Source organism: Narcine bancroftii, chromosome 5 (assembly GCF_036971445.1).
Source record: "Narcine bancroftii isolate sNarBan1 chromosome 5, sNarBan1.hap1, whole genome shotgun sequence".
In the NCBI taxonomy this organism is placed as follows: Eukaryota; Metazoa; Chordata; class Chondrichthyes; order Torpediniformes; family Narcinidae; genus Narcine; species Narcine bancroftii.
The window spans coordinates 121,771,588-121,799,282 of NC_091473.1; the positions used below are offsets into that span (position 1 = coordinate 121,771,588).

A 27,695-nucleotide genomic window follows, 5' to 3' on the forward strand; every position below is an offset into this window, starting at 1 on the left:
CACAAGATTGGATAAATTGGATTGAGAATCTTAAAATGTTAGAAAACTTAAAAGTCAACAGATGTTTTTAAACCAACAGACTTTGGAATTGCCACATTTGCTCAGTTACACCACTTTGCTGATGCAAGCAAGCGTAGTTTTGGAACTGTCAGTTATTTAGTACTATAAAATAACCTAGAGCGAATACATGGTGGACTTGTAATGGGAAAAGTCAGAGCAGCTCCATTAAAGCCAGTTACCATACCACGAATGGAATTGACTGCTGCAACGATGGAGAGCAAAATGGACACTCTATTAAGAAGTGAATTACAGATGGAGTTAGCAAACTATGTTTTGGACTGATAGTACATTAGTGCTTAAATACATTAATAACAAAACCACAAGGTTTTGTACCTTTGTGACTAACAGAGTTAATGAAATCGAAAAGGTTTTGCATGTTAATCAGTGGAGATATGTTAAAACAGTGATATGGTTTCACAAGGATCAAAAGTTCAATCTTTTCTGATACGAGCCAACACATGGGTGTCCGGTCCTCAATTTCTTTAGCGATCTCAAGAAGAGTGGCCTCAAAGTCCAGAGGAATTAAAAGAAATTTCCATGGAAGATCCTGAAATCCAAAACACTAATGTAAATACTATTCAAATACCTAATGAAAATGATCCGATCACTCAATTAAGGAGGTGTGTGGGAAAGAATGATGAGATCGATCAGAAGAATTCTTAATTCCATTTTGAAAAGTCAAATATTCAATGATGTCAGTCTTCAGGCAGTTTTGTGTGAAATCGAAGCTATTTTAAATAGTCGACCAGTAACAAACACATCTGTTGATTCAAATGACATCGAGGCACTTACACTAAATCATCTCCTATTTCTCAAATCTAAACCTTTGATGCCTCCAGGTCAATTTCAAAAAGAAGATATTTATGCAAGATGCAGATGGAAACAAGTGCAATTTATTGCAGATGTATTTCAGAAAAGATGGATTGAAGAATATCTTTCATTATTGCAAGAACGAGAAAAGTAGTCTGAAGCTAAACACGATTTTGTGTGCAGAGATATTATCATGGATGATTCTTCACCAAGAAATTCTTGGTTTCTGGGGAAAATTGAGGATACAGTTCCAGACAAGAAAGGTTTCATTACACAAATGGATTAAAACCGAGATTGGTTACTTAAATTGATCTATTACTAAAATCTGTCTTTTACAGGAAGCTGAAAGTTTTGATTTCTAATCTTATATTTATTATACTTACTTGTGTATCTGTAATAGTAATTATTATATATTAGCCATTCTTCTTTCTTTGGCTTGGCTTTGCGGACGAAGATTTATGGAGGGGGTAAATGTCCACGTCAGCTGCAGGCTCGTTTGTGGCTGACAAGTCCGATGCGGGACAGGCAGACACGGTTGCAGCGGTTGCAGGGGAAAATTGGTTGGTTGGGGTTGGGTGTTGGGTTTTTCCTCCTTTGCCTTTTGTCAGTGAGGTGGGCTCTGCGGTCCTCTTCAAAGGAGGTTGCTGCCCGCCAAACTGTGAGGCGCCAAGATGCACGGTTTGAGGCGATATCAGCCTACTGGCGGTGGTCAATGTGGCAGGCACCAAGAGATTTCTTTAGGCAGTCCTTGTACCTCTTCTTTGGTGCACCTCTGTCATGGTGGCCAGTGGAGAGCTCGCCATATAACACGATCTTGGGAAGGCGATGGTCCTCCATTCTGGAGACGTGACCCACCCAGCGCAGCTGGATCTTCAGCAGCGTGGACATCTATCATAATAATAATTAGGGGCCAGAATGTAAAGGTTAAAACCTTGTGTTTTTGATTTTTAGTTAATTTTTGTGCCTCTCTTTAAGAGAATTATTGTTTGTAATGTTACCATAGTGACTATGATGTAATGTCATAATATCCACCTAGATTTAACAGTTTGCTCATTACTCTCAAGATATGAAGGAAGTTTAAATAAAATATTTTAAAATGGATGTGAAGGAAATGTGAGCAAGAGAAATTTTTCTTTTAATTTTTGTATCTTTTTAAAGTTTGTGTATCTCTTTAAAAGCTTTTTATATAATTTTTATATTTTCATTATACAGTAAATGCTTTGTTATTCATAGTTATGAAAGTCTTAATGCGAACCTATGCAAAATGCTTATCTGTTTTATCAATGAATTAAAGGTACATAAAGTAACAGCCACAGAATTGTATTTGTTGGATAAAAGAAATAAAAATTTGGGATATCGTAGCTCATGCTTTGAAAGATAATACTTTGAAATTAGGATATATTAGGATAAGGAAAGTGTCATCTATACCTTATCCTTCTGTACTCCAATGAGTTCAGTCTAAGAGCCGACCATCACTCCTCATATGCTAACCCTTTCATTCCTGGTATCATCCTAGTAAATTTTCTCTGAACCCGCTCCAATGCTAGCACATCCTTTCTCAAATAAGGCCCCCAAAACTGTACGCAAGTGAGGTCTCACCAGTGTCCTATAGTCTCATTATTATACCCCTGCTCTTATATGTTATCCCTCTAAAAATGAACGCCAACGTTGTATTCGCTTTCTTCACTGCTGATGCAGCCTGGAGGTTAACCTTTAGCGTGTCCTGCACGAGAACTCCCAAGTCCCTTTGCACCTCTGAATTTTGAATTTTCTTCCCATCTAAATATTTCTTCTACCAAAATGTATAACTGTACACTTCCCAACATTGTATTTCATCTGTTGCCCATTCTCCTAATCTATCTAAGTTTCTCTTTCCGTGTCCTCAGTACTCCCAGCTCTACCACCCAGTTTGGTGTCATCCGCAAATTTAGCCAAAAAGCTATCTATTCCATTATCCAAATCATTTATATACAATGTAAGAGGTAGATCAATATTGTATCTTGCCACTAAATGAATCATTTTCCTTTACATTTAAACACCTCACACTCGTTATTGAACTCCATCTACCATTTCTCTGCCCATATCTGTAATTGATTTATAGCGTGCTGCATCGTTTGATAGTCCTTTACATGGTCCATAACTCCAATTTTTCATCCATGTCATGTATGGATCTCACAAACTGCAGAGGTTCCAGCAGGCAATCCCTGCAGAACATGGTCACAGACCTCCAATGAGAATAATACCTTTTCATCACCATCCTCCATCTTCTATGGCAAGATCATTTGAATCTGTACTATCACTGTAACTCACTGTAGATATAAAATTAGTCAACTAAAATAAAATCTTAGCAGAACTGTGTTTAAAAGAATGCCATCTCTCCCATAGTTGGTAAGAATAATTCGAGAAAGCGTGAATTCGCGCCACAGGGCATTTTGACAGAATTAAATCTGAGAGTAAAATCTGAAATTAGTTTGCATCCAAAAGAAAATAGCAAAAAGACAGCCCAAACTCAATGAACTTTATAATTATTTACCTTAAAACTATTAAAAATTATTCTTCTACTAGAAGTCCTTAGATTAGGAGCTAAGAAAAAGCCAACCAATCAAGTTTTGTGGTCAGAAATTGAATGAATGGCATTAACTGTTCATTAGACACTGCTTAGACACTTTTTATAAGATTTTCTAGCAGAGGCTGTGAGAGACCCAAAGTCAATGGATTTTTTCTCTCTAGAGGGAATCTGATAACCTTTAGAACAGAGATGAATGGACCAATTAAACTGAAGAATCTTAACTAAGATACAAAGAAGGAAATGGAGGCTAAAGATAATTAATTTAAATGAATGCCAATGTTAGAGAGAGAAAACTGTTGGATTAAGAAAATTAAAGAGATACAAAAGTAAAGCATTTGGGTTGACTTTAAAAATCTCTTTAATTAAATGTGAGGGACTGAGGGTGCCACATATTTACAATATTCAATGCCATAGCAGATGTTTGCAAGATTTCACCGGTACTGAAAGGAACAGATATTTGGCATGTTTGTTGGCTAATATCACAATTTCACACGATTCAATGCAAGGCCTCTTGTGAGAAACCATTAGAGTAAAGCTTTTCTCAGAGAAGGGCAGGTCAGAAAACAACTTCCTGACTTCTACGTAGACTATTGCCTGCTCAAAGTTACTCTCCAACATAGTTTTCATTTTAAAGCCACTATGATTTTTCTCCGTGAAGTCTTGTCAACACCTAATTCCTGAGAGCCAGTAGAGTCAAATTCCAGTAAAATCAATTTGAATCTCTTACAATCTCTGCTAGAAAAAACTTACAAGAAGTGTCTAAGCAGTGTCTGATGAACAGATAACACCATTCATTCAATTCCTAACTACAAAACTTGGTCAGTTTTGGAACAAAAATGGGAGTAAAGGCTGGTGAATAGAAAGGGAGAAAGCAGTGGGAAGACAGAGATATATAGAAAGCAAGAGTATCCAAATTAGGAAAATTCAATGTTCATACCATTGGGCTATAGACTACACAAATAGAATATGAAGTGTTGTTCCTCAAGTTTGTACTTCGATTAGGATAAAGTCAGACAGATCAGTGGGAATGGGAAGAAAGGTTGAAATGGGAAGTAACCAGGAACTGAGGATGACTACTGTGACACTATGGAGATCAGTTGCTTAGTCCCACCAAAATACTCTGCTGGTTATTAGAAAATAATTGAAATATAGTTACCTGTATATAGACATCAAAAAACCAAGTCCCTTCTTTGATTGGATTATGGATTATTACTATTGTAATTTCTACACTTTAGCCAGAAAAAAGTTCATGAAAATACAGCAAAGATTAAAACCAGAAAATGTAATCATATTTACGTACAGGAGTCATCAACTCAGGAGTGGTTATAGGAGTACATGCACTGTTTAATTTCACCCCACTACCGAGATCAAAGTCACAAATTTTCACTGGGGATATCTGTAACATGAAGAGAGAAGGAGATTGTAAAAGATTCAGTTTACTGTTTAAAAATCAAATTGTCAAAGTGGCATCATTGAGAATGAAGTGTTTAACTTCAAGCATACAAAAGCATACAAAAGCACAAAAGATGCAAATTCCAGCTTAGATTAATGATAGACAACTGTTAAGATACTGGACCGTGAGATTTCATTCCAGTACCTCTCTTAATTCTCAGGATGCATTCCCAGGAATAAGGTTGCCAATGGAAACAGTGCGACTGAGCTAATAATCTGGCTCCCCTTGCTGCCCTTTTAACACTCAACCAAGTGTTGAGGGCTCCACTGATGCTACCACAAATGCTTCGAGAGACTTCAATGTAGAGTTCATTTGCTGTGTTTGCAGGCTGGTGTTAGGCAGGGAAATAACTCATACATGGGGATTAAGGTTTCATCCTAAATCTCAATAAAAGGCCTGGACCCAAAACTTTGACTGACCATGTTTACCCATGGATGCTGCCTAACCCATTGAGTTCCTCCAACAACTTTTTTTGTTGGCTCAACCATTATACATTTTTTCTACCAAATTTAGTCAAAAAGCTATTATCCAAATCATTTATATACAATGTAAGAGGTAGATCAATATTGTATCTTGCCACTAAATGAATCATTTTCCTTTACATTTAAACACCTCACACTCGTTATTGAACTCCATCTACCATTTCTCTGCCCATATCTGTAATTGATTTATAGCGTGCTGCATCGTTTGATAGTCCTTTACATGGTCCATAACTCCAATTTTTCATCCATGTCATGTATGGATCTCACAAACTGCAGAGGTTCCAGCAGGCAATCCCTGCAGAACATGGTCACAGACCTCCAATGAGAATAATACCTTTTCATCACCATCCTCCATCTTCTATGGCAAGATCATTTGAATCTGTACTATCACTGTAACTCACTGTAGATATAAAATTAGTCAACTAAAATAAAATCTTAGCAGAACTGTGTTTAAAAGAATGCCATCTCTCCCATAGTTGGTAAGAATAATTCGAGAATGCGTGAATTTGCACCACAGGGCATTTTGACAGAATTAAATCTGAGAGTAAAATCTGAAATTAGTTTGCATTCAAAAGAAAATAGCAAAAAGACAGCCCAAACTCAATGAACTTTATAACTATTAAAAATTAATTCCAGCAATTGATTCAACCAGTTCTCTTTTCACTCTTCCTTATTCTTTGGCTTGGCTTCGCGGACGAAGATTTATGGAGGGGGTAAAAAGTCCACGTCAGCTGCAGGCTCGTTTGTGGCTGACCAGTCCGATGAGGGACAGGCAGGCACGGTGGCAGCGGTTGCAAGGGAAAATTGGTTGGTTGGGGTTGGGTGTTGGGTTTTTCCTCCTTTGCCTTGTCAGTGAGGTGGGCTCTGCGGTCTTCTTCAAAGGAGGTTGCTGCCTGCCGAACTGTGAGGCACCAAGATGCACAGTTTGAGGCGATATCAGCCCACTGGCGGTGGTCAATGTGGCAGGCACCAAGAGATTTCTTTAAGCAGTCCTTGTACCTCTTCTTTGGTGCACCTCTGTCTCGGTGGCCAGTGGAGAGCTCCCCATAGAACACAATCTTGGGAAGGCGATGGTCCTCCATTTTGGAGGCGTAACCCACCCAGCGCAGATGGATCTTCAGCAGCGTGGATTCGATGCTGTCGGCCTCTGCCATCTCGAGTACTTCGATGTTGGTGATGAAGTCATTCCAATGAATGTTGAGGATGGAGCGGAGACAGCGCTGATGGAAGCATTCTAGGAGCCGTAGGTGATGCCGGTAGCAGACCCATGATTCGGAGCCGAACAGGAGCGTGGGTATGACAACGGCTCTGCTAGACTAGGAAAGTAGCGATATTGAATTCCACCAGCAACAAGGGAAAACCTAGCTTTGAAGATACTTTGCAGTCACTTCATGAAATAAAAAGGGTGATTGATCCAGGTTTGCATATTCCTACCCACCTATAGCCACTGTGGTTTCAGAACAAAATGGGTGACAAAAATGAGAGACCAGAGAATACGTCATCAAAACATATCAGTATATGCAAAAAAAAAAAAACAAATTTGCTGCTGGAGGGACACAGCAATTCAAGCAGCCTACGTAATGGCAAAGATTGATGCTTCAGCCAAGACCCTGCATCAGGGCTGCTCAAGTTGCCAGCATCTGCAGTCTCTTCTCTCTTTATATTCTACACATGGTTTCATCAAACAATGATGCAAGCAAAAATCATACTGGCTTTATATGGAGTGACATTTAAAAGCACGAGCCAAAATTGTGATGACATTACATTCCGCCCAAACAAAGATATTCATGCAAACACTAGCCAGTTTCAAATCTTATCTTGGCATTGCAACATAATTCTGTACCATTGCCAATGTAATGATTGATTTTTATAACACGATTAAAAAAAAAGTTAAAAGCTAGTAATTAACTTCTGTCAGTTTCCTTAATCCAATACACCTAGAATACCTAACACAATGCTTTAGCTTGTTTTAACACAATTGTCAAAAGCCTGATATGCCCTGGCAATGCTGCAATTTTCCAGCCACCAGTTCTCTCATGTTTTCTTCAAAGCAGTTTGCCTTGTTTGACATATCGCTATTTCACTGCATTTTTTTATTGCCTTTCCTTCAGTTCACTATTGATCATATCGTCAGCACAATTCAGTCATGAAAATAAGCAACGAGGAGCAGAATATTGATGCATATGAGAAGGCAAGAAGCTAGGTAAGCTTTCCAGAATAGTCAAGCAGCTTAGACATTAAAATGCACTCAGTGTGACACAGGGATTAAACAAGGAACAACTGACATTTTACCTTTTCTGAAAACTCACAAAGGATGTTCTCTGGCTTCAGATCTCTGTGCGCTATACCTTCAAAAGAATTTAAAAAAAAGATGACATAACAGACAACTGTCCTACATTTTACATGGCTTGACATACATTTCTCTCTCGTGCGAGAGTAAAATCTCAAAATATCCAACTATAATCTTCCAACCTGTTGGGGTATTTGGAATTGTCCACCATTTAGTATTATTACCATTCAAAGTGCTCAATATTTTGAATTTACTGGTATCTCCAGCATTCTACAATTTAAAATAACCTGACAAGGTAAAAATAAAATGTATGCTTTTTATCATTGGTCTATTTTTTCTTATAGATGGTGGAAGTTGTGGGTTCAGGATATGCTGTCAGAGTGAGTAATGACAGTGCCTTTATTCGATAGCATTCACTAGAGCCATTGTACAGGTGGTTAAGGGAATGAGGCTCAGGATTGTGGATGGTGTACCAGTCAAGAGGTTAATAGGTCTTGGACAAAGTTACACTTCTTGAGTACTGCTGGAACAGCATTCATTCAAGAAAGTGGAGATGATTCCATCGTACCCTGTTGATGGCAAAATGACTTTGTGATACCAGGAGGCAAGTAAGGAACTCAGTTTTTGACAAAGATAAAGAATCAGTCTTTATGTGGCTGGACCAGCCAATTTTCTCTGGTCATTGGTGACCCCCAAGTATTCCTCAGTGAGGAATATCAGGGATGGTGAATATGCATTCTTATACAAGGTGATTGCTTGGTATTTCTGTGGTATGTATATTACTTGTATATGTATATCAGCCCCTGTCTAAATGCTTTCTAGGTCTTGCTGCATTACCATAAACTGCTTCAAATAGAACTGGACATGGCATAAACCTGTGAACATCCACACCTTTGAACTTGCAACAGAAGGAAAGTGATTGATGAAACAGCTGAAGGTGGTTGGGCATCGATGCTAACATGAAGAAATCCTATAGTAATATCCTTGGGCTGGACTGATTGTCCTCCTATCACCATTAACTTGAGTGAAGTATACCTAAAGGACTCATTTTCATCTACGTGAAACTCCGTGGTTTTTTTTTCTCCTTGCTTCTATCTACTTTTGTGTGATGCCTTTACTTCCTCATAGGTCCATAATCCTTTGAACCTCCCTGGTTCACTAATCTGCACTGGTCCTTGTCCAAACCCTTCCACCCTATCCTTGTTATACTGTAAATCTCTCCTCTGCACTCTCAGTCTTGATGATGGATTCTGACTTGAAATATTAGTCATTCTTTTTCTCCCACGACATTGCTCAACACACTGAGTTCCGGCAGCAGATGGATTTTTGCTCCAGATATCAGCATCTGCAGAATCGTGTGCACCTCCACAAATAGTTGCATCTTTCTAACTGGGTTTGTGCTGAAGTTACTCTTGCATCATTGAGAACATTTCCACTGTGGTATGAAAAGTCTAATCATCAGACCCAAGCTTTAAAATACAGACCTCCATTCTCTGACCTTAATACTGGCACATCAACTCTTCTTTCTTTCTTTGGCTTGGCTTCGCGGACGAAGATTTATGGAGGGGGTAAAAAGTCCACGTCAGCTGCAGGCTCGTTTGTGGCTGACCAGTCCGATGTGGGACAGGCAGACACGATTGCAGCGGTTGCAAGGGAAAATTGGTTGGTTGGGGTTGGGTGTTGGGTTTTTCCTCCTTTGCCTTTTGTCAGTGAGGTGGGCTCTGCGGTCTTCTTCAAAGGAGGCTGCTGCCCGCCAAACTGTGAGGCGCCAAGATGCACGGTTTGAGGCGTTATCAGCCCACTGGCGGTGGTCAATGTGGCAGGCACCAAGAGATTTCTTTAGGCAGTCCTTGTACCTTTTCTTTGGTGCACCTCTGTCACGGTGGCCAGTGGAGAGCTCGCCATATAATACGATCTTGGGAAGGCGATGGTCCTCCATTCTGGAGACGTGACCCATCCAGCGCAGCTGGATCTTCAGCAGCGTGGACTCGATGCTGTCGAACTACTACCTTCCAAAATCACTTTTATTTCAGAACTTCAGATCATTTCTTTTGGAGTGAGTATTTCTCACCTTTGGTGTGCAGAAAATCCAAGGCAGATGCAATGTCTTTTACAACAATACTTGCTTCTCTCTCATTAAAGTGCTTCCTTCTCTGAATGTGGGTCAAGATGGAGCCTGGGACCCAGAGTTAAATTAAAGGTTAATTTTGCATGAATACCACTTTTGAAAAAGCAACATAGGTTGCACCTCAGTTTTAATTGTATCACTAACTTTCCAGTCCAAACTTCAGTTCCCAATCCCCAGAAACTGAACCCACTTACATTCCTCACACCATCCTCCAACACCGATCCCTAGCAAGCATACAAATCCTCAGCAATTGCCATCAACCCACAGCAGACAAATCCTCAGCAATTGCCAGTCGCCAAACCTCTTACCAATCGCTGGCAGTCAAACCCTTACCATCTTTCAGCAACCAATCCCCTGCAAATTCCAGCAGTTCAATGCCTTGTCTGCATCCCACTTAACCCTTTTTCCCTGGAAATCAGAACTAATCGATTTCATTCATGCAAGAGCTTTGCAATGATGGTGCGCTGAAGGAAAGATTATTTTACAATGAAAGGGATAGTCATTAGAACATGATGCTTTATAAAATAAAAGTAAGTTCTTCCAGCCATTTGAACTTATTTATATTCATTTTAAAATATATTTGCAATGGGATCAGACAAAGATAACATTAAATTCAATAAAACCACTTGAAGGTGGTGAAGTACTTGCAATCGTCTCTATTGGTCTTTCAAGCACTGCTTCAATAAGTGAGCATTGCATCAAACCTTACACTTATATTTTGTACATGGAACAACTTACTTTTCATATTAATATTCAGGTATTTTTCAAGCATATACACCAGATAAATGACAGCTTAGGAAACAGGTTTGCTATTACCATTACAAGATTTTACTGGAAGTAAAAAAAATTATAATAATTACAAAAGCTGCAAGTCAGACCAGGGTTGAATGAATATGTTTAACAAAACAAAGCACTCCTCTATGTGAAGCTTCTGGTTGATGTTCAAGTGTATTGTCACATATACTACAAATTGCAGACTGTGAGGCATCTCATACATATTGCAGGAAGCAGAAAAATACAATTACAGAGAGAGAAATCAGTTGGTATGGAGCAAAGGCAACAAATTCTACCATCTTGTGGATCATTCAGGATACTGGAGTCTGATACGGCAAAGAAAGTAGCTGTCTTTGAAGCTGGTAGTTTGCAATTTCAGACCCTTGAATCTTCTTTATGATGGGAAGGGGATGAAGAGAGTGAGGGACGAGTCTTTTAATGTGTTGGCTGCTTTTCCAAGCAGCAGAAAGTATTGATGGAATCAATGAAGGGGAAAAGGATAAGTGTAATGGCCTAATCCATGCTCACAATTCTTCATTTTCTTGTGGTCTTAGGTGGAGCAGTTCCCATATCACACAATGATGATAAAGCTGAGCATCCATTATCTAAAGCCCCAATTAGCCCAGCAATTACATGACAGTCACAATTCTTTCCATAGGTATAATCTTAATCTTACATGGCTAAATTATAGTATTTGCATAATGTACTAACAGAGCTTACAAAGTAGGAGAAATAAATCAACGAGTAGAAATTTCTAATGAGATACAGGCCCAAGAGCAAAGAAAAGTCTTATGTAAACAAGAAAGCAAAATAAAAGCTAATTTATAACATTCTCTTCCCAACTATAAGGAAACTCAATTCAGCCCAATATTTAGCCAATAGGGGGAAGATCATGTTGGAATATTCAGTTTAGCAATGATCAGTGTGTCTTGACTAGTTTTGAATGTGATAGCATAGTTTAAAAATAGAGATAAGTCATTTAAGACCAAAGTATGTAGAAATTTCTTCACATGGACACTGGTGAGCCTCTGGAATTCTCTGCCCCAACAGTTTACGGTTGCTAACACCAAATAAATACTTAAAGTCTACATTTGAGTGTACCGGCGTGGACTTGAAGGGCTGAGATGCCCTGTTTCCATGCCATAAACTGTTATATGGTTATATGTTAGATGGTTATAAGTGAATGGCACAGTTAGAGTAACACTATAAGAGTGCCAGAGACCCGGATTCAAATCCGACGCTGTCTTTAAGGAGTTTGTGCATTCTCCCCGTATCTGCATGGGTTTTCTCCGGGTGCTCCAGTTTCCTCCCACCCTTCAAAACATGCAGGTGGTCAGCTAATTGGGATATTTGGGTGGCATGGGCTCATGGGCCAGAAGGGCCTGTTACCGGCCAGTATGTCTAAATTTAAAATAAAATATTAAAACCGCTTTTCCAAAACCGTTCACGCAAGGATCAATAATAGAATGTGTGGCTCAGGATTGTAGGTTAAAATGTAAGAGATGGGAGCCTGTGGTGCTCAGAGAGAGTGTGGAAAAGAAGGCCCTTCGAACTTCAGGGAACATAGGAGAGCAGAGTGTCATAGAGCTTACATAGAGCATGTGCATTTAATAAAGACCCACACAAGATGATACTATGCAAAATTAACATGAGTGGGATTGAGGATGGCCTGGGTTGAAAACTATTTGAAAGACTGAAAATAGACAATAGGAATACATGATTCTTCATTGTGTTGGCAAGCAGTGACTATTTGAGGAATACTAGTCAGAATGTATATTTGTAATTTGAATGAAGCGACCAATGTAAAATTGACAAGTTTGGTGATGATAAAAAAAATTGGGAGGATTTGTGATTATTGAATAGGATTTATTAAAGATAAATAACAAGACAGAAGGCTTCAATCCTAGTTTTCACTAACACAAACCGGCAGCATGACATGAAGAAAGAAGTACTAAATTACAAAGTAGTTAAGTAAAAAGGAAAAAAATGTTCCAAATTAATTTCAATTAGAGAACAGAATACTCTAAATCATTAAAAAAAAGTCCTAAAAAGAAAATGCACTTCGAAATAAAGATTAGAGGTAGACCCCGACTTACGATGGGGTCAGTTCCATTGTAAGTCGAATATATCTCAAGTTGAGGTCTATCTGTACAGATCAAAAAGAAACATACTGTGGCAGTCTTATCGTTCATTCTTGGAATAATGCACACAAAAAAATTTAAAACAGAGTTAATACTCTCCAGGCAAAAGAAAATAAGCAGTGGAAATAATAAGAGCTACACAAAAAGACCCAATCTTAATGCAAGTGTAGAAACATACGCTGTTTTGAACAAAGGTTTTCAGCATCCTCTCCCCAACCACCCATGCATCCAAGCTCCCAACCGCGGGTCCTCCTCCTGGCCGCATGCAGCCGAGCTCCTGACACCCAGGCCACCTATGCATCTGTGGAGAGGACCCAAGGTCGGGAGCTTGGATGCATGGCGAATGGGGAGAGGATGCTGAATATCTTTACAGTATTCAAAATAGCGTACAATGAAGACAGTCGCTAGCATCGCAAGAGTGTCATGTCATTGTACCGCGTATCATAAATGTGGGGAAACATCAGAACTCAAAATTGAAAGTACAGATTCTGATCATTGTAACTTTGAAACATCGTAAGTCGGGATCTATCTGTATTAGTTATACAAAATTAACTTGGTTCACCATATCTTTTCACAACCAGCACCTCCCTGTAATGACAAAAGTACTGTAAAAATCTTCACATACCATTAATTATTTTAAACTGCAGAGCAAAAGGAATACACAAATAGATATTATAGCTTTGCCCGTGGAGACATTGGTATTCAAAATAAGTTCTTACGCCTTGCAAACTCAATATCCAATAAAGTAAATGGGGTAAGAAAAGAATAAATGGCTCCCTCTATCAGTTCCGATAAAAAAGCACCAATCACGATTTTGTGTTTAATGATTTTTTTTTCCCAAAGAAGTCCATAAATGAAAACTAGAACTGAGCATATGGTGAATATGACGAAGTAAAGTTTTCCTTTATTGCAATATCTATTCATTCACTCATGATGCCTTCAAGCAATAACATCTTTCTGAACACCATTTTCTAGAGAAGTAACAGCCTACCTCCACGCATTTTTTCAAAGACCAGGTAAAACCGTGTGTCATCCTCAAAAAATTCAATCAACTCTAAAATGTTCCTATATATAAAAAAAAAGGAAATAAGTTTAAATCCCAAGAGGCATTTTCACACAAGATTTAAAAATTATCAGGTAAAATATTACTCTTATTGCAATAGAAAAATTATTTTTTTAAAATCATAAATTGATTATGTTTCATCAACAAAGCAACTATTTCATAAGTGAGTTTCTTTGTGATAACTATTGGAGAATGACTGGAATTTGATATCCACACATATTTTAATTTGATTCAGCCTGTAAGAGATGTGTTGACATTATCAAAATACATCTTATCAATTCGTACACTTCATTTGACACAAATTGTTTACTAATTTCAAATGTATAAAATGTCTGCCACAATTAAAATTGATTAAATGGAATATTCAGAATTCTAATATGTTTTCCTTTTATATATTTGAAAATTCATTAGCACTGTAGCTATCAAAATCAGTGTCCACTCCCTGTATATAACATACTAAGTTCAGAGGTAGAAAATGTACTCTGCTGTCTCCAAGGTTCACATCATGTCATACACCAGACTGCCAAAGCAGAATTGTCACGGTTGAGTACTTAACTTTGTCGAGAGGTGGAGAGTGAAAGTGTCAGGATCATCCGTGTGGCAGTGAGAAGGTCAGAGGAGTTTAGCTGTGTGGTGTTTGGGGAGTTGAAGAATGCAATGTTGCGTCGAGTGAATAATAAAAGAAAGTCAACTTCATGTTATGCTGAAAGAAATGAATGAGTGCACAAAGAATACTTCATTTGTTTGTCAGCTGTGGTAAATCAGTCCCGTTACAAGTGGTGACCCCATGAGTTCACAATAGCTTTTAATTTAAAATGGCTCCTTATAGGAGCAGTTGGGAAGATCAAACTAAAGATCCCCCCCACCCCCTCTTTTGATTAATAATGCACCAGTGTAGTTTATGATCCTTCCTTAGTGTGATAAGTCAGAAGATGAAGTGTGGTTTACTTGTGGAGTATCTTCCAGAGCAGATGAAGTGGAGGATGACTTAGTCGATCCAGATTGTAATCTCCCATACAACATGCTTAAGGCAGCTATTCTGCAGTGCACTCAGCCATCTAGGGAGACTAGTATTGTCCAATTACTAGCTGATGACACAGCCTAGACAATAGGTGTCTGTCACAGATGTTGAGGAGGCGGCGCTGGTTAGCTGGAACAGATCCTGTTGAAGGTGATTTTTGGAAACAGAGGTTCCTTCGATGTCACTTTAAAGAGCATTTGGTGAGGGTCTTTCGAATGTCCACCCTCGATCAATTGGTGGATTATGCCGACCTTGTTTCGTTAGTGACCTCTGCATGGACGATAGAAGGATTGCCTTCTTCCCCTAGTTAACAGGAGCAAATGAAACTCGAACAACTGCTTACTGCACCTTTTGAACCACCAGCACCTTATCAATTGAAGGTAGTGCCAGAGTTGGAGCAGCAAATGGCAGCACGGACTATGCAGGTCCAGGCTTTGGGCATGAAATGGAATTCCTTCTGTCGACTTGGTTGGAATTGTGGTGGTCGAGGACGTGGTAGAGGAGACAGACAGCGTATTTGTTGGAAGCATTTGCTGCTGTGGCCTGGTCCTGTGACCCTTGCGACTTCTAAAAATTGCAGCCAGGAAGCGACCAGGCCCGGCAGTAGAGTCAACTGCTGCCCATGGACATGTCAGCTACCATCTTTTCCTCAAAGACCATCTCTTGGGTGTTCAATTTCTTGTTGATTCCAGGGGTCATTTCAACCATATAGGAACACAGACACCCTAATATGTCATGTGTTCTTTCAGTCACAAATAATTCTCATATTCAAACATATGGTCAAAGGTCACTCACTTTGGATTTCTGTCTCAAGAAACATTTTCTACCACAGTTGCAAATGTGGAAAATTCCATTTTGGGAGCAGATTTCTTGTTACATTTTCCTTTGTTGGTGGATATGAAATATATTAAACAAAATCGCTGTGTCGTGGACCTCGGCTTTTGTATGTAAGTGAGTTGCATCTGCCCTCCCTCCCATGTCGTCAGCCATCTGATGAGCCTTCATTCTGGCTCTTGCCCTTTCCAAGCCTTGCTCAATTGTTTCCCTCACCTAGTGATCCCATAGTATTGTCACACAGACGTTAAACATACAGTAAGCCACAATATAGAGACTCAGGGTCCTCTGGTGGTACTGTGGGCTCGTAAATTACCCCTGGATCATCTTAAAAATTGCAAAAATCAGAATTTGACCAAATGCAAGAGGTGGATATAGTCCACAGATCTGACAGCTGCTGGGCTTCACCGTTCCAAAAAAAAATGTCCTGGGGATTGGCGGCCTTGTGCTAATTATCACACCCTGAACAATTCTACCATGCCTGACCAATTTATAATACTTTTCAGCAAACCTCCATGGCAAACATGTATTTGTGAAAATAGATCTAGTACGTGCTTACTGTCAGATTCCAGTTGAGCTTTCTGATGTCGTGGATCAGCAATAATTACCCCATTTGGCACATTTGAGTTTCTTCAAATGCCATTTGGTCTACGAATGCAGCTCAGAGATTCCAGTGGTTTATGGACCATGTACTCGCCGGCCTCGATTTTGTGTTTGTGTACATCGTCGATATTCTTGTTGCAAGTGTAGATGAAAAAGAGTACAAGCCCAAGTTTATCTCATTGTTTCAGAGGCTTGATGAATTTGGCATTGTGAACTATCCCAGTAAATGTGTTTTTGGCACTGCTGATCTTATATTTTTGGGACATAGAGTTATGCAACATGGTATTTAGCCTGATGAATCAAATGTGTGAGAGATTTGAAGATTTCCTACACCCATTAGGTTTGGTCAATTGCGACGTTTTTGAGGCATGATGAATATTTATCTTCGATTCCTGCCAAATGCTGCAGCATCTCTAATACTCTTTACTGAACTACTAAAAGGATCCAATAAGTCCATGTTCAAAAGACTATTAACTTTGGGAGATAATGCTTTATGTGCTTTCAATGATGTGGAAATTGAGCTTGCGAATGCCACGATGCTTGTACATCTAAAGCCAAAAGCCTTGATCTCTCTTACCATAAATGCTATGGGAGCAGTGTTAAAACAATGAGTCCGTTGTCAATTGGAATCTCTGCAATTTTTTCGTCCAAGCTGTCACTGGCTTGGGCAAAGTATAATACATTTGGTCGAAAACTATTGGCCATTGATCTCACAGCAAAACTTTTCTTTTTATTGGAAGGTTGTCCTTTCACCATTTATACAGACCACCAGCCTCTTACGCATACTGTGAGTACAAGCACACATCTTTACTTGCCCGGAGGGATTCGGTACTTGGACTTCATCCTACAATTTTCATCGGACATATGGCACATCTGTGGAAAAGCTAATGCCGTAGCTAACGCCCTGTCCAGGAGCGACATTAACACATTACATACAACTACTGTTATCGATTACACCTTCATGGCTAGTGCACAGCACACTGATCCCGATCTCATCCGGATTCGTCAGATCAATTCTGGTCTCCTTCTTCAAGATATGACCCTGGATGAAGGCCTAGGCCATTTGTACCAGTGGCTATGAGGTGGGATATTTTTGAGTCTCTTCGTAATCTATCTCATCACGGTGGAAGAGCATCAATCAAACTAGTTACGGAATGTTTTACCTAGCCTCATGTTAAACAGGATGCTGGATTATGGGCAAGGACTTGCTTGCAAGCTGAGAGATTTTGTTGTTCTAGATTTCAATTTCCAGCACGTGCACCTGGACTTGGTAGGCCCATTTCCGCCATCTTGGGGATATACTTATTTGCTCACGAGTGAAGACTAGACTACCAGGTGGCAGGAGGCCGTCACTATGGCTTTCATGGATCACTGGATTCCATCTTTCAATCAAGGGAATCAGTTTGAATTATCATTGTTCCGAGATCTCACTGATCTTCTGGGCACTTCCCGTATTTGCACTATGGCATACCATCTACAGGCCAACAGCCTCATTGAGTGTTAAAGCTCAAGGGTTAACTGCTGTTAATGCAGATCTTGGATGTTCAGTGTCAGAGCTAGAATATGGCAATACGTTAACCTTGCCAGGCAAGTTTGTAAATCTGAGACCAAGCACAACCCTCTGTGATCTAGCTAGTTATGTTAATCATCTTCAGGAAAACATGAGATTACTCCAACCTACTCCTACACGGCAGGCATCACCTGCCCTGTATGTGCCGAACGATTTACAATGTTGTATTCATGTGTTCCTCCAGCATGACGCTGATCGCAAACCACTTCAGCCTGTTTACGATGTCCTTTTCAGGTCCTGCGATACCTGCTGAATGCTTTTGTGATCAGCAGGAATGGAGAAGTAGACATGATTTCAATTGACAGGTTGAAACTGGCGTACGTCAACGGTCCACGTTCCGCTTCAGAGCCAGAATCAGAGGATCAGTCGGACCATGCATCGCCTGTCTTGCACTATCGTATGAAGTCAGCCCTGCAGACCATTACATAGAGGGACAGTTCCAATAAGTCGCCTCCTTGTATGGCTTGGAGGTGGGGGTGCTGTCAAGATCACGTACCTACCTTCCTTGGGAAGAGGAGAGTGAGAGTGTCAGGATCACCTGTGTGGCAGTGAGCCAATGAGAAGGTCAGAGGAGTTTAGCTGGGTGATGTTTGGGGAGTTGAAGAATGCAATTCTGTGTCTAGTGAATAATAAAAGATTTCATAGTGGGCGAAAAGAAACAAGTGAGTGTATTCTTTATTTGTTTGTAAAATGTGGTATATCAGTGCCTTTACAGAATCTAATCCAATCTCTTACACAGTATGAGTTGCAAGGTCAAAGAGGAAACAATTCAAGGACGTTCTCAAAGTTTCCTTATAAAACTGTAGCATTTCCATTGAGTTCTCTGCCACAAGAAGTCTGCTATTCACTCTCTAGGCTTTACGCTACTTAATACACCAGCATAGCTTCCCCTCAACCTCCCAGTTTATGCAGTTTTTCTTCATATCCAAAACCTTTCAGTCCTAACAACATTTTAAAAACTCTCTGCTATGGCATTGCATTGGTTTGTAAGAGGAATTAGGGGATATGGGGAGAAGGCAGGTAGGTGGAATTAGGTCATAAATTAGATCAGCCATGATCGTATTGAATGGCGGAGCAGGCTCAATGGGCCATTTTTGGCCTACTCCTGTTCCTACTTCCTATGTTCCTATGTTAAACAAAATGAAGTAGTAAGGTGCTTTTAATATATATGCCAATTATAAAATTGTCCCTGATGGTATGATAATGTTACTCAAATAGAAAAGTGCTGTAAAGACTGTTAATATTAAAGGTTAAATAGAACTCCAATAATTTTCTATCATATTCTTTGCAACTCCAATGGTATGGCATCTGACATACTGTGGCCCCATCCCCATGCTCATTATTTACTCACCTGAGACCTCTTCCTGTCCTTCCTTTAAGATCATCAGGTACATGTTAGCAATTTGTTTAAGATCATCTGATTTGCTATAAAACATGTTACCACAATGCACCATCTAAAAGATTAATTAAAATTTGCAAAAGCAAATCCTATATTCTGAAAATTTTGCTATAATACTAAAGTTGCCAGGGTGCCAGATTATTGGAGTTTTACTCTACTGTGGGTATTAACTCTGTTTATAGATGGTGTTAGGTCAACAGCAAAGTACTTTACAGTGATCAATTAAGTAAAAAATAATGTTATTTGGAAAGGATGTGTTGCAAAAGAATTATGTTTAAAACTTTAAGAATGTGGGACTAATTTAGCCTTCTGCTTGATGCAGATTGAAACGATTATGGTCAGAATATTAATTGAATAGAACAAAGTAAGGACTAAAATATCCCTACTTGGCAATGAACCTGGTCAGGTGGCAGACCTCTTGGTAGGAGAGCATTTTAGAGAGAGTGATCACAATTCCCTTAGCTTCAGCATAGCTATGGAAAAGGACAAAACAGACAAAATAGTAAAATGCTTAAATGGGGAAGGGCTAACTTTGAAGGGATGTGGCAGGAAGAAGCAAGAGTAAATTGGAGACAGTATTGTGGAGGAAGTTTAGGGACCACTCGTGCTGGGTTCAGGATAGGTTTGTCCTACTGGGACAAGGAAAAGGGAACCGTGGCTGATAAAACAGGTGAGACGACGTCAAAAGGAAGAAGGAAGCACATATTAGAAACAGGAAACAGGAAGGGCTCATGAGAAATATATGGTAGCCAGGAAGGAGATTAAGAAAGAACTTAGGAGAGCTCAAACGGAGCATGAGAAGGCTTTGGTATGTAGGATTAAGGAGAACACCAAGGCATTCTATGCATATGTGAAGAACAGAAGGTTGAGAATGAGTGTGGGGTTGCTAAAGGAAGCAAAATGTGCCTGGAGGAGCAGGAGGAAGTTAGGAAGGTCCTAAATGAATACTTTTCTTCAGTATTCACAAAAGAACCTTGATCAGGGGGAGGTCAGAATAGAACAGGTCTGTGTGCTGGTCAATGTGAAGGTTAAGGAAGAAGAAGTGTTGGATCTTCTTAGAAACATCAAGATTGACAAGTCCCCGGGGCCAGACCAGGTTACTGTGGGAAGTGAGAGAAGAGATAGCTGGAGTAGTAGTGATAATCTTTGAATCCTCTTTGGCTGCAGGGTAGGTGCTGGAGGATGTGGTCCCCTTGTTCAAAATCCTGGGAATTATAGACCAGCACATCTAATGTCTGTGGTGTGCAAGTATGGAGAGGATTCTTAAGGATAGGATCTATGAGCATTTGGAGAAGTAGTCTACCCAAGGATAGTCAGCATGGCTTTGTGAAGGGAAGGTTCTACCTCATGTGCCTAATTGAGTTTTTGAGGAACTATCAAATGAAATTGATGAGGTAGTGCGGTAGATGTGGTCTACATGGATTTTAGCAAGGCACTTCTGAAAAACTTTCAAATAGATAAGACCTTGGGCCAAACAGAATATATCCCAGGGTAATGGAGGAAGCAAAGGAAGAGATTGCTGGGGTGTTGATGATGGTCCTTGCATCACAGAAATGGTATCGGAGGATTTTTGGATGGCAAATGTTGTAAAAACACAAAACGTGGAGAAATTCAGCAGGTCTCGCAGAGTCCAGAGGTAAAGATATAGAACATATATCTTTGTTAGTTATATATCTTTACCTCCTATGGATGCTTCGAGAACTGCTGAGTTAATTTGGCAATTTCTGTGTTTATACTGCAATCAGAACATCTGCAAACTTTTGTGTTTCACTGGTAAATATTGTTCCCTCGTTCAAGAAATGTGATAGAGACTATCCTGGAAATTACATCAGTGGTAGACCAGCTATTGGAGAGGATTGTAAGGTTCAGGATTTACGTGCATTTGGAGGAGCATAGTGCATTTAGGGACAGTCAACATGGCTTTGTGAGGGACAGGTTGTGCCTCACGAGCCTAATTGAGTTTTCTGAGGAGGAGTTACAAGAAATTGATGAAGATAGGCTAGTGGATACAATATATATGGATCTCAGTAAGGTGTTTGAAAAGGATCCTGATTGAAGGCTCATCCAGAAAGTCTGTGGAAACTTAGCTGCATGGATTTGGAATTGGCTTGCTCACAGAAGGCAAAATGTAGTAATAGAGAGAGCTGTGTTTGAATGGATGTCCATGACTAGCAGTGTTCCACAGGGATCTGTTCTGGGATCTCTGTTCTTTGTAATTTTTATAAATGACTTGGATGAAGAAGTGGAGGGATAGGTCAGTAAGTCCGCAGATAAGTGACAGTTGTGGAGACTGTAGATGTATGTCCACCGCCAGTGGGCTGATATCGCCTCCAACCGTGCATCTTGGCACCTCACAGTTCGGCGGGCAGCAACCTCACTTGCAGAGAGGTCTTCCTTAAGAAGACCACAGAGCCCACCTCACTGACAAAAGACAAAGGAGGAAAAACCTAACACCCAACCCCAACCAACCAATTTTCCCTTGCAACCGCTGCAACCATGCCTGCCTGTCCCACATCGGACTTGTCAGTCACTAACGAGCCTGCAGCAGATGTGGACATTACCCCTCCATAAATCTTGGTCTGCGAAGCCAAGCCAAAGAGATGTATGTCATAGGATACAAAAGGATATGAACAGGATGCAGACTTGGGTGGATAAGTGGAATAAGGAGTTTAATCCAGTTTGGGAGATCAAACATGAAGGTGGAGTACATGGTTGATGGCAGGAATCTTAGCAGTATGTAGGAACATAAGGATCTTGAGTTATGGATCTAAGATATAGAAGGGTTAGATTGATGTGAAATAAGTCAGAGGGCTCGCAGTATGCTGTACTGTCTGTGTGTGTCCTTTAGCCGCAGAGCCCCTCGCTGGTCCGCTGCTGTGGTCACTATGCTTCAGTTTGTCTCCTCTCCTTCTCTTTCTCAACAGGGGTGTTCTTCCCATGAATGGTGCCCTGCACCAGTCTGCGGCTCCCCAAAATCTGCAACCCTTCATAGCCACTGCAGAACACAAGTGCTGCCATCTTGGGCCCAGATGCAATGGTCATAGGATTTTAAATAAACCATTGATGGCTCCTTTGGCAAGCTGTTTAAAGCCTGTATGGACCATCGGCAGAAGAACTGGATGATAGGACCCTGCAGGGGAGCATTGAGTCTCCACTCCCTGCTCTCCAGAAGCAGTACTGCTGTTACAGCAGCTTCAGCCTTGCCACTAATTTTTTTTGCGATGTAGGAACTATGCTTCCGATGTTGGGTAAGTCCAGAATAATGGGGTCTTCCGATAAGTGGAGAACCAAGGTGAGAAGAAAGAGAAGAAACTTCTTCACTCAGAGTGTGAACTTGTGGAACCCCTTGGTACAGAAAATTAACTAGTTCATTAAATATACTGTAATAGGACTCCCAAGACCCTTGGAAACTCCATATTCTGAATTTTCACCCCATTTAGAAAATAGTCTATTCTTTTATTCCTTCTACCAAAGTCCATGACCAAACACTTCCCAGTAACAGAGGGCCTAGTATCGATTTCCATCATTAACAGGCCACTTCCCTCAAATGATCCATTATCCCCAATGCTTTCTTAACTTTTATCAAGACTATCTGAAAAAAAAATCAATTTGTTAATGTCATTTCATATTGTCAAAACAATTGTCAGATAGAGCAATAAATCACTTTTATCACAGAATAGTTGTAGCTTCCATTTGGGTGGACATGAAACTTACTCATTTCCCTGACACTGATATAAAGTTTCAACTTCACGGAACACCCTACTTCGGCTCAGATCATATTTCTTCTCAATGACCTGCAGGGAAAAACACAATGTGCATGGAACGATTCCAAACATTGCAAAAAAAAAACAGAAATGTTCTGCTCTGCATTATTTTTCATGTTGGGACAAAGCCAATCCTCCCATCCATTGAAGGTCTCCATCACAATAAGAAAATAAGATGAATTGAAAGGTAAATGTTTGCCGCTCAGGAAGGTTCTTTATAGGTTTGCAGAGAGATTTCTTGTTCCAGGATTTCCACACTGAGGTACCACCATTAGTCATCTCAATGACTTGCTGATGAAACTTGCCCTGTCAGGGTTCTCCCGATGATAACCCCTTTTTTTCAGGCTACCACAGAGTTCCTTTCTGTTCTGCCTATTCCAAGAGAAACATCAGACAGATAGCACTTCCAGCTTCAGTTTCCAGCTTCCACCACTCTGCAGCTTCTGTTTCAGTTCCAACAAGCTTCTCCTGGCTGACACTGTTTAGTCTCTCCCTCTCTCTGAGATTCCAACTCCCAGCCACATATCCTTCTCTCGCTCACTTGCAAAACCCCCCACCTTCTCCAGCAAACAACAGGAGTTAGTCTTCTGCTTCCATCTGTTCTTTTAGGTAAACAAAACTCTCAACGACCTTTGAGTGAGCACTTTGCAGAGAGGTCAAAAGCCTTGCAAAAATGTCCAACACAGACAACCTGACTCCGGTTGTTCTTCCAAGACAATAGCCTATTAATTTCATGACATCATTTCAATTAGCACCTACTTGTGAAATGTGCAATGTGCATAGCATTCTCCATAGTTTCTGTAAAGTCACTGAATATAAATTCTTCAGTATTTCAAATAAGATCTGTTTTAAAGTGTGTGTATGTATGTAACCTACTCTAATTTTACCAATTTATCTCCCAAAAAACATCTCCAAATATTCCATCACAAGATCTTTCAAAGATTGGGTTTGGAGGCTTGGGAGAGGTATTTGGTTTTTACAAGCAGAGAGAGGAAAAGCAAACAGAGAGGGGGAGAGAAGTCAGTTCTACAGTGAGAGTTGAGGCTTCAAAATGGCAAGCTGGCAGGCTTGTTGAAAGACCTCATTTTGAAGATGGGTTGTGAGTTCTGAGTTCAGCCTGTTCAAAACCCTTTTAGTCCTTACAAGCGGAAATTGCTGGCTAGAGTATTTCTCCTGAAATAAGGGAAACAAGAGGTACTCTGTGGTGACCTGAAAGAATAGGTTATCATTTGGAAAACCCATGATGGGGCAATTTTCTTCGGCAAGACATTGAAGTGACTGATTGGAGGAAATCAGTTTGTGTGTTCCAACGAGCAACAAATATCTCTCTGAAACCAACAGGAACCTTCCTGAGCAGTAACCATTTAACGTTAAACATGAGTGAATATTCATAAATGTTGAATTCTGTACACAGTATAATAACTGCCTGATACCGGTGAACTTGAAGAAGTGAGAAGTGAATGACTGGACTGTGAAACAAAGAACTTTCCTGTTCATACATACACGTGCACTTAGAATTAGAAGGGGGTTAAGTTAAGTTAATAGTAATAAGTTAGTTTGATCCTGTTTTTATGTTTAAAGAAAATTAAAAGCAACTTTTGTTTAAGTAATCATTGTCTTGGTGAATTTCTGTTGCTGCTGGGTTTTGGAGTCCTCTAGGCTCATAACAGCTCCATGTTGCCTATACCTGTTATACACCTCTCTTCTTCTGAACCAGATCCCCAATATCCCTCAAAGGTTCCCTTTGCCTTCTAACTTTGCCTTTGAATCTGACTGGAACATACAAACTCCGTACTCTCAAAATTTCACTTCGAAGGTCCTCCAATTACCTCACACATCCTTGCCTGAAAACCACTTATCTCAATCGAGATCCTTTCTCATTCCTTCAAAATTGGCCTTTCTCCAATTTAGAATCTTAACCCGAGGCCCAGACCTATCCTTATCCATAGTTAACTTGAATCTAATGACATGATCACTGGACCCAAAGTGTTCCACTACACATACTTCTGTAACCTGTCCTGCCTTGTCCATAATAGGAGATCAAGTATAGTTCTCTCTCTCTAGTTGGTACCTCTATATATTAATTTGGAAAACTTTCTTGAACACATTTGACAAACACCAAGCCATACAGATTGGAATCCCAGTCACTATGTGAAAAGTTAAAATCTCCTACTATCACAACCTTTTGTTTCCCACAGCTGTCTCTCTATAGATTTACTCCTCCTATTCTTGTTGACTATTGGGCAGTCTATAATACACCACCATGAGTCCAGTTATATCTTTGCTGTTCCTCCTCTCCACCCATATAACCTCAATAGATGAGCCCTCTGGTCTGTCCTGCCTGAGCACAACTGTGATATATTCCCTGATGAGCAATGTCACTCCTCCCTCTTTCATTCCTCCACCCCATTCTATTACGTCTAAAACAACAGATGCCTGGAACACTGAGCTGCTAGACCTGCACCCCCTGCAATCAAGTTGCATAAGTGCCACAATCTCATAATTCCACGTGCTAATCCATGCTTCTAGCTCATCTGCTTTTCCTGCAATTCCCCTTGCATTGAAATGATGCACCTGAGAACATTTCCACCACATTCAACCCATTGACTTCTAATGACACATGCAATTTTATCATCTTTTCCCTCCTCCATCTACTCTGGAACTCCAGTTTCCCTTCCCCTTCAAATCTAGATTAAACTCACTGGAGTAGTACTAGCAAACCTTCCCGCAAGGATATTAGTCTCCCTCCAGTTCAGGTGCAACCCATCATGTCGGAACAAGTCCCACAGAGCCCAATGATCCAGAAACCTGAAGCCCTCCCTCCTGCACCATGTCTTTAACCACGTGTTAAGCTGTATTATCCTCCTATTTCTAACTTGACTCACACATGGCATAGGTGGAAATCCTGAGATTACAACCCTGGAGGTCTGTCCTTCAACTTAGCACCTAACCCTCTGAACTCTCCTTGCAGGACATCCTCACCCTTCCTACCCACATCATTGGTCCCTATATGGACCATGACATCTGGCCTCTCATCCTCCCTCCTGAGAATGCCGTGAACTCTATCCATATCTCAGACCTTGGCATCAGGGAGGCAACATACCATTTGGAATTTTCAATCTCCTCCACAGAACCTCTGATCTGTCTCCCTAACTATGGAATCCCTTATCACTACAGCTCGCCTCCTCCTCCCTTCCCTTCTTAGTCACAGGACCAGACTCCATGCCAGAAGCTGTCCCTGGTAGGTTGTACCCCATAACAGTATTCAAAATGGTATACTTTTGACGGATATGGCCACAGGGATGCCCTGCACTGGCTTCCTGCTCCCTTTCCCTCTCCTGTCACACATCTACCCTCCTCCTGCCTCCTAGGTCTGATAGTGTCCCTGTAACTCCTGTCTTTCACCCCCTTTGCCTCCCAAAAGATCCAGAGCTCATCCAACTCCAGCTCCAGTTCCTTAATTCAGCTTGTCAAGAGTTGCAGCTGGATGCACTTCTGACAGACAAAGTCGTCAGGGATACTGCTAATTTCCCTGACAACCCACATTTTGCAAGAGGAACATTCTCCTGCCTAGACTGCCATTCCCCTGTCTATAACAAGAGGAACAAAATATGATATCTAAAAATCTGCCCTCAACTGTATCTTTGTTCCTCGAAGAGGGTGTCCCTTTCTTACTTCAACTCCGACTATTCCTCCTCACCGAAGCCTTCTGAGCCAACACCTTACCACTCTGACTTAGCCCACTCCTACAATGACTGCTTCCTTGAGGTTGTCCATTTTAGTGCCAAATGACAGGAAGGCAGATTATTATCTTAATAGTGAGGAATTAGGAAAAGGGGGGGTGCAACGATGCTCAAGTCATTGAAGGGTCAGCAGGAAGTGAAGAAAGTAAATAGCACATTGGCCTTAAATGCAAGATTTTCTAAATGTAGAAACAGGTAGGTTTTGGTGCTTCATCCCAGGGTGGTTGCAGGTTTTCCCCTGGCCTTTGTTCCCCCCCACAAAGCTCTTTTCACAGGGCGTAAATGGCAGAGATTGAGATCCCATCAACGTTAACACGGTTGACCCCTGTGCACAGCAGATTGAAGAACAGCTGTCTGCGCGTAAAGCCAGGAGGGATTGTGTTTTCAGACTTCACTGCTGCCCGACAGTCCTGGATGGGTGCCCCACCCCCTCACTGCATGCATTCTAACCCTTCCAGGAGGGTGATGGCATCCCGCACGGTCTTCCCATTAGCCAGTGTCACGAGGGGCAGAATCATTGACTTCAAATCAGGTGGTGACCGAGTATCCTGCTAGGGCACTGGTTACCTGGGTAGGCTAATCATGAACGGCAAGCGTTGACCCCTCCTGTAGCAGCTGCTGCCTAAGTTCAGCTTTCATGGCTAGGGAGGTGGGGATCAGGTGGGGCTGTGAGTGCGACAGCCTGAACTGGCTGTGTGGTGTGGGGGTTGGGGCCTGTCTTCCCATGGCCAAGCTTTCTCCTACACAGTTCCTTCCAGCATACTGGGCACATGTGGGGACCCCATCAATGTTAGTGGAGTCCACCTCCGCACACAGTGGGTCGAAGTATAGCCACTTACGTGGCACGGGGGGGGCTCGAGTCCGGGTCCTGGGATTAGGGTGCCCACCTCCTGTGGAATATACTCCAACCCTTCCAGAAGGGTGATGGCTCCCGAACCATTTTTCTGGTAGCAAGACCCCACGAGGGTAGGGCGACTGACGAGGTCAGGGG

At 40.9% G+C, this 27,695-nt stretch overlaps 1 protein-coding gene across 6 annotated transcripts in view; it reads right to left on the reverse strand.

The window, feature by feature from the left end:
• The window catches only part of LOC138763933 (MAP kinase-interacting serine/threonine-protein kinase 1-like), a 70,296-nt gene that overhangs the window by 17,975 nt on the left and 24,626 nt on the right, over positions 1-27,695 (reverse strand). For 4 of the 6 annotated variants that reach the window (XM_069938941.1, XM_069938942.1, XM_069938940.1 and 1 more), the window contains exons 4-7: positions 22,912-22,991; positions 13,699-13,772; positions 7,667-7,722; positions 4,740-4,835 (exon numbers count right to left, since the gene is read on the reverse strand). In XM_069938941.1, coding sequence (XP_069795042.1) covers positions 4,740-4,835; positions 7,667-7,722; positions 13,699-13,772; positions 22,912-22,991 — 306 coding nt within the window. Of the gene's footprint in view, positions 1-4,739; positions 4,836-7,666; positions 7,723-9,735; positions 9,841-13,698; positions 13,773-22,911; positions 22,992-27,695 lie in introns of all 6 variants that reach the window. The other 2 variants (XM_069938947.1, XM_069938946.1) reach the window with 2 other exon arrangements.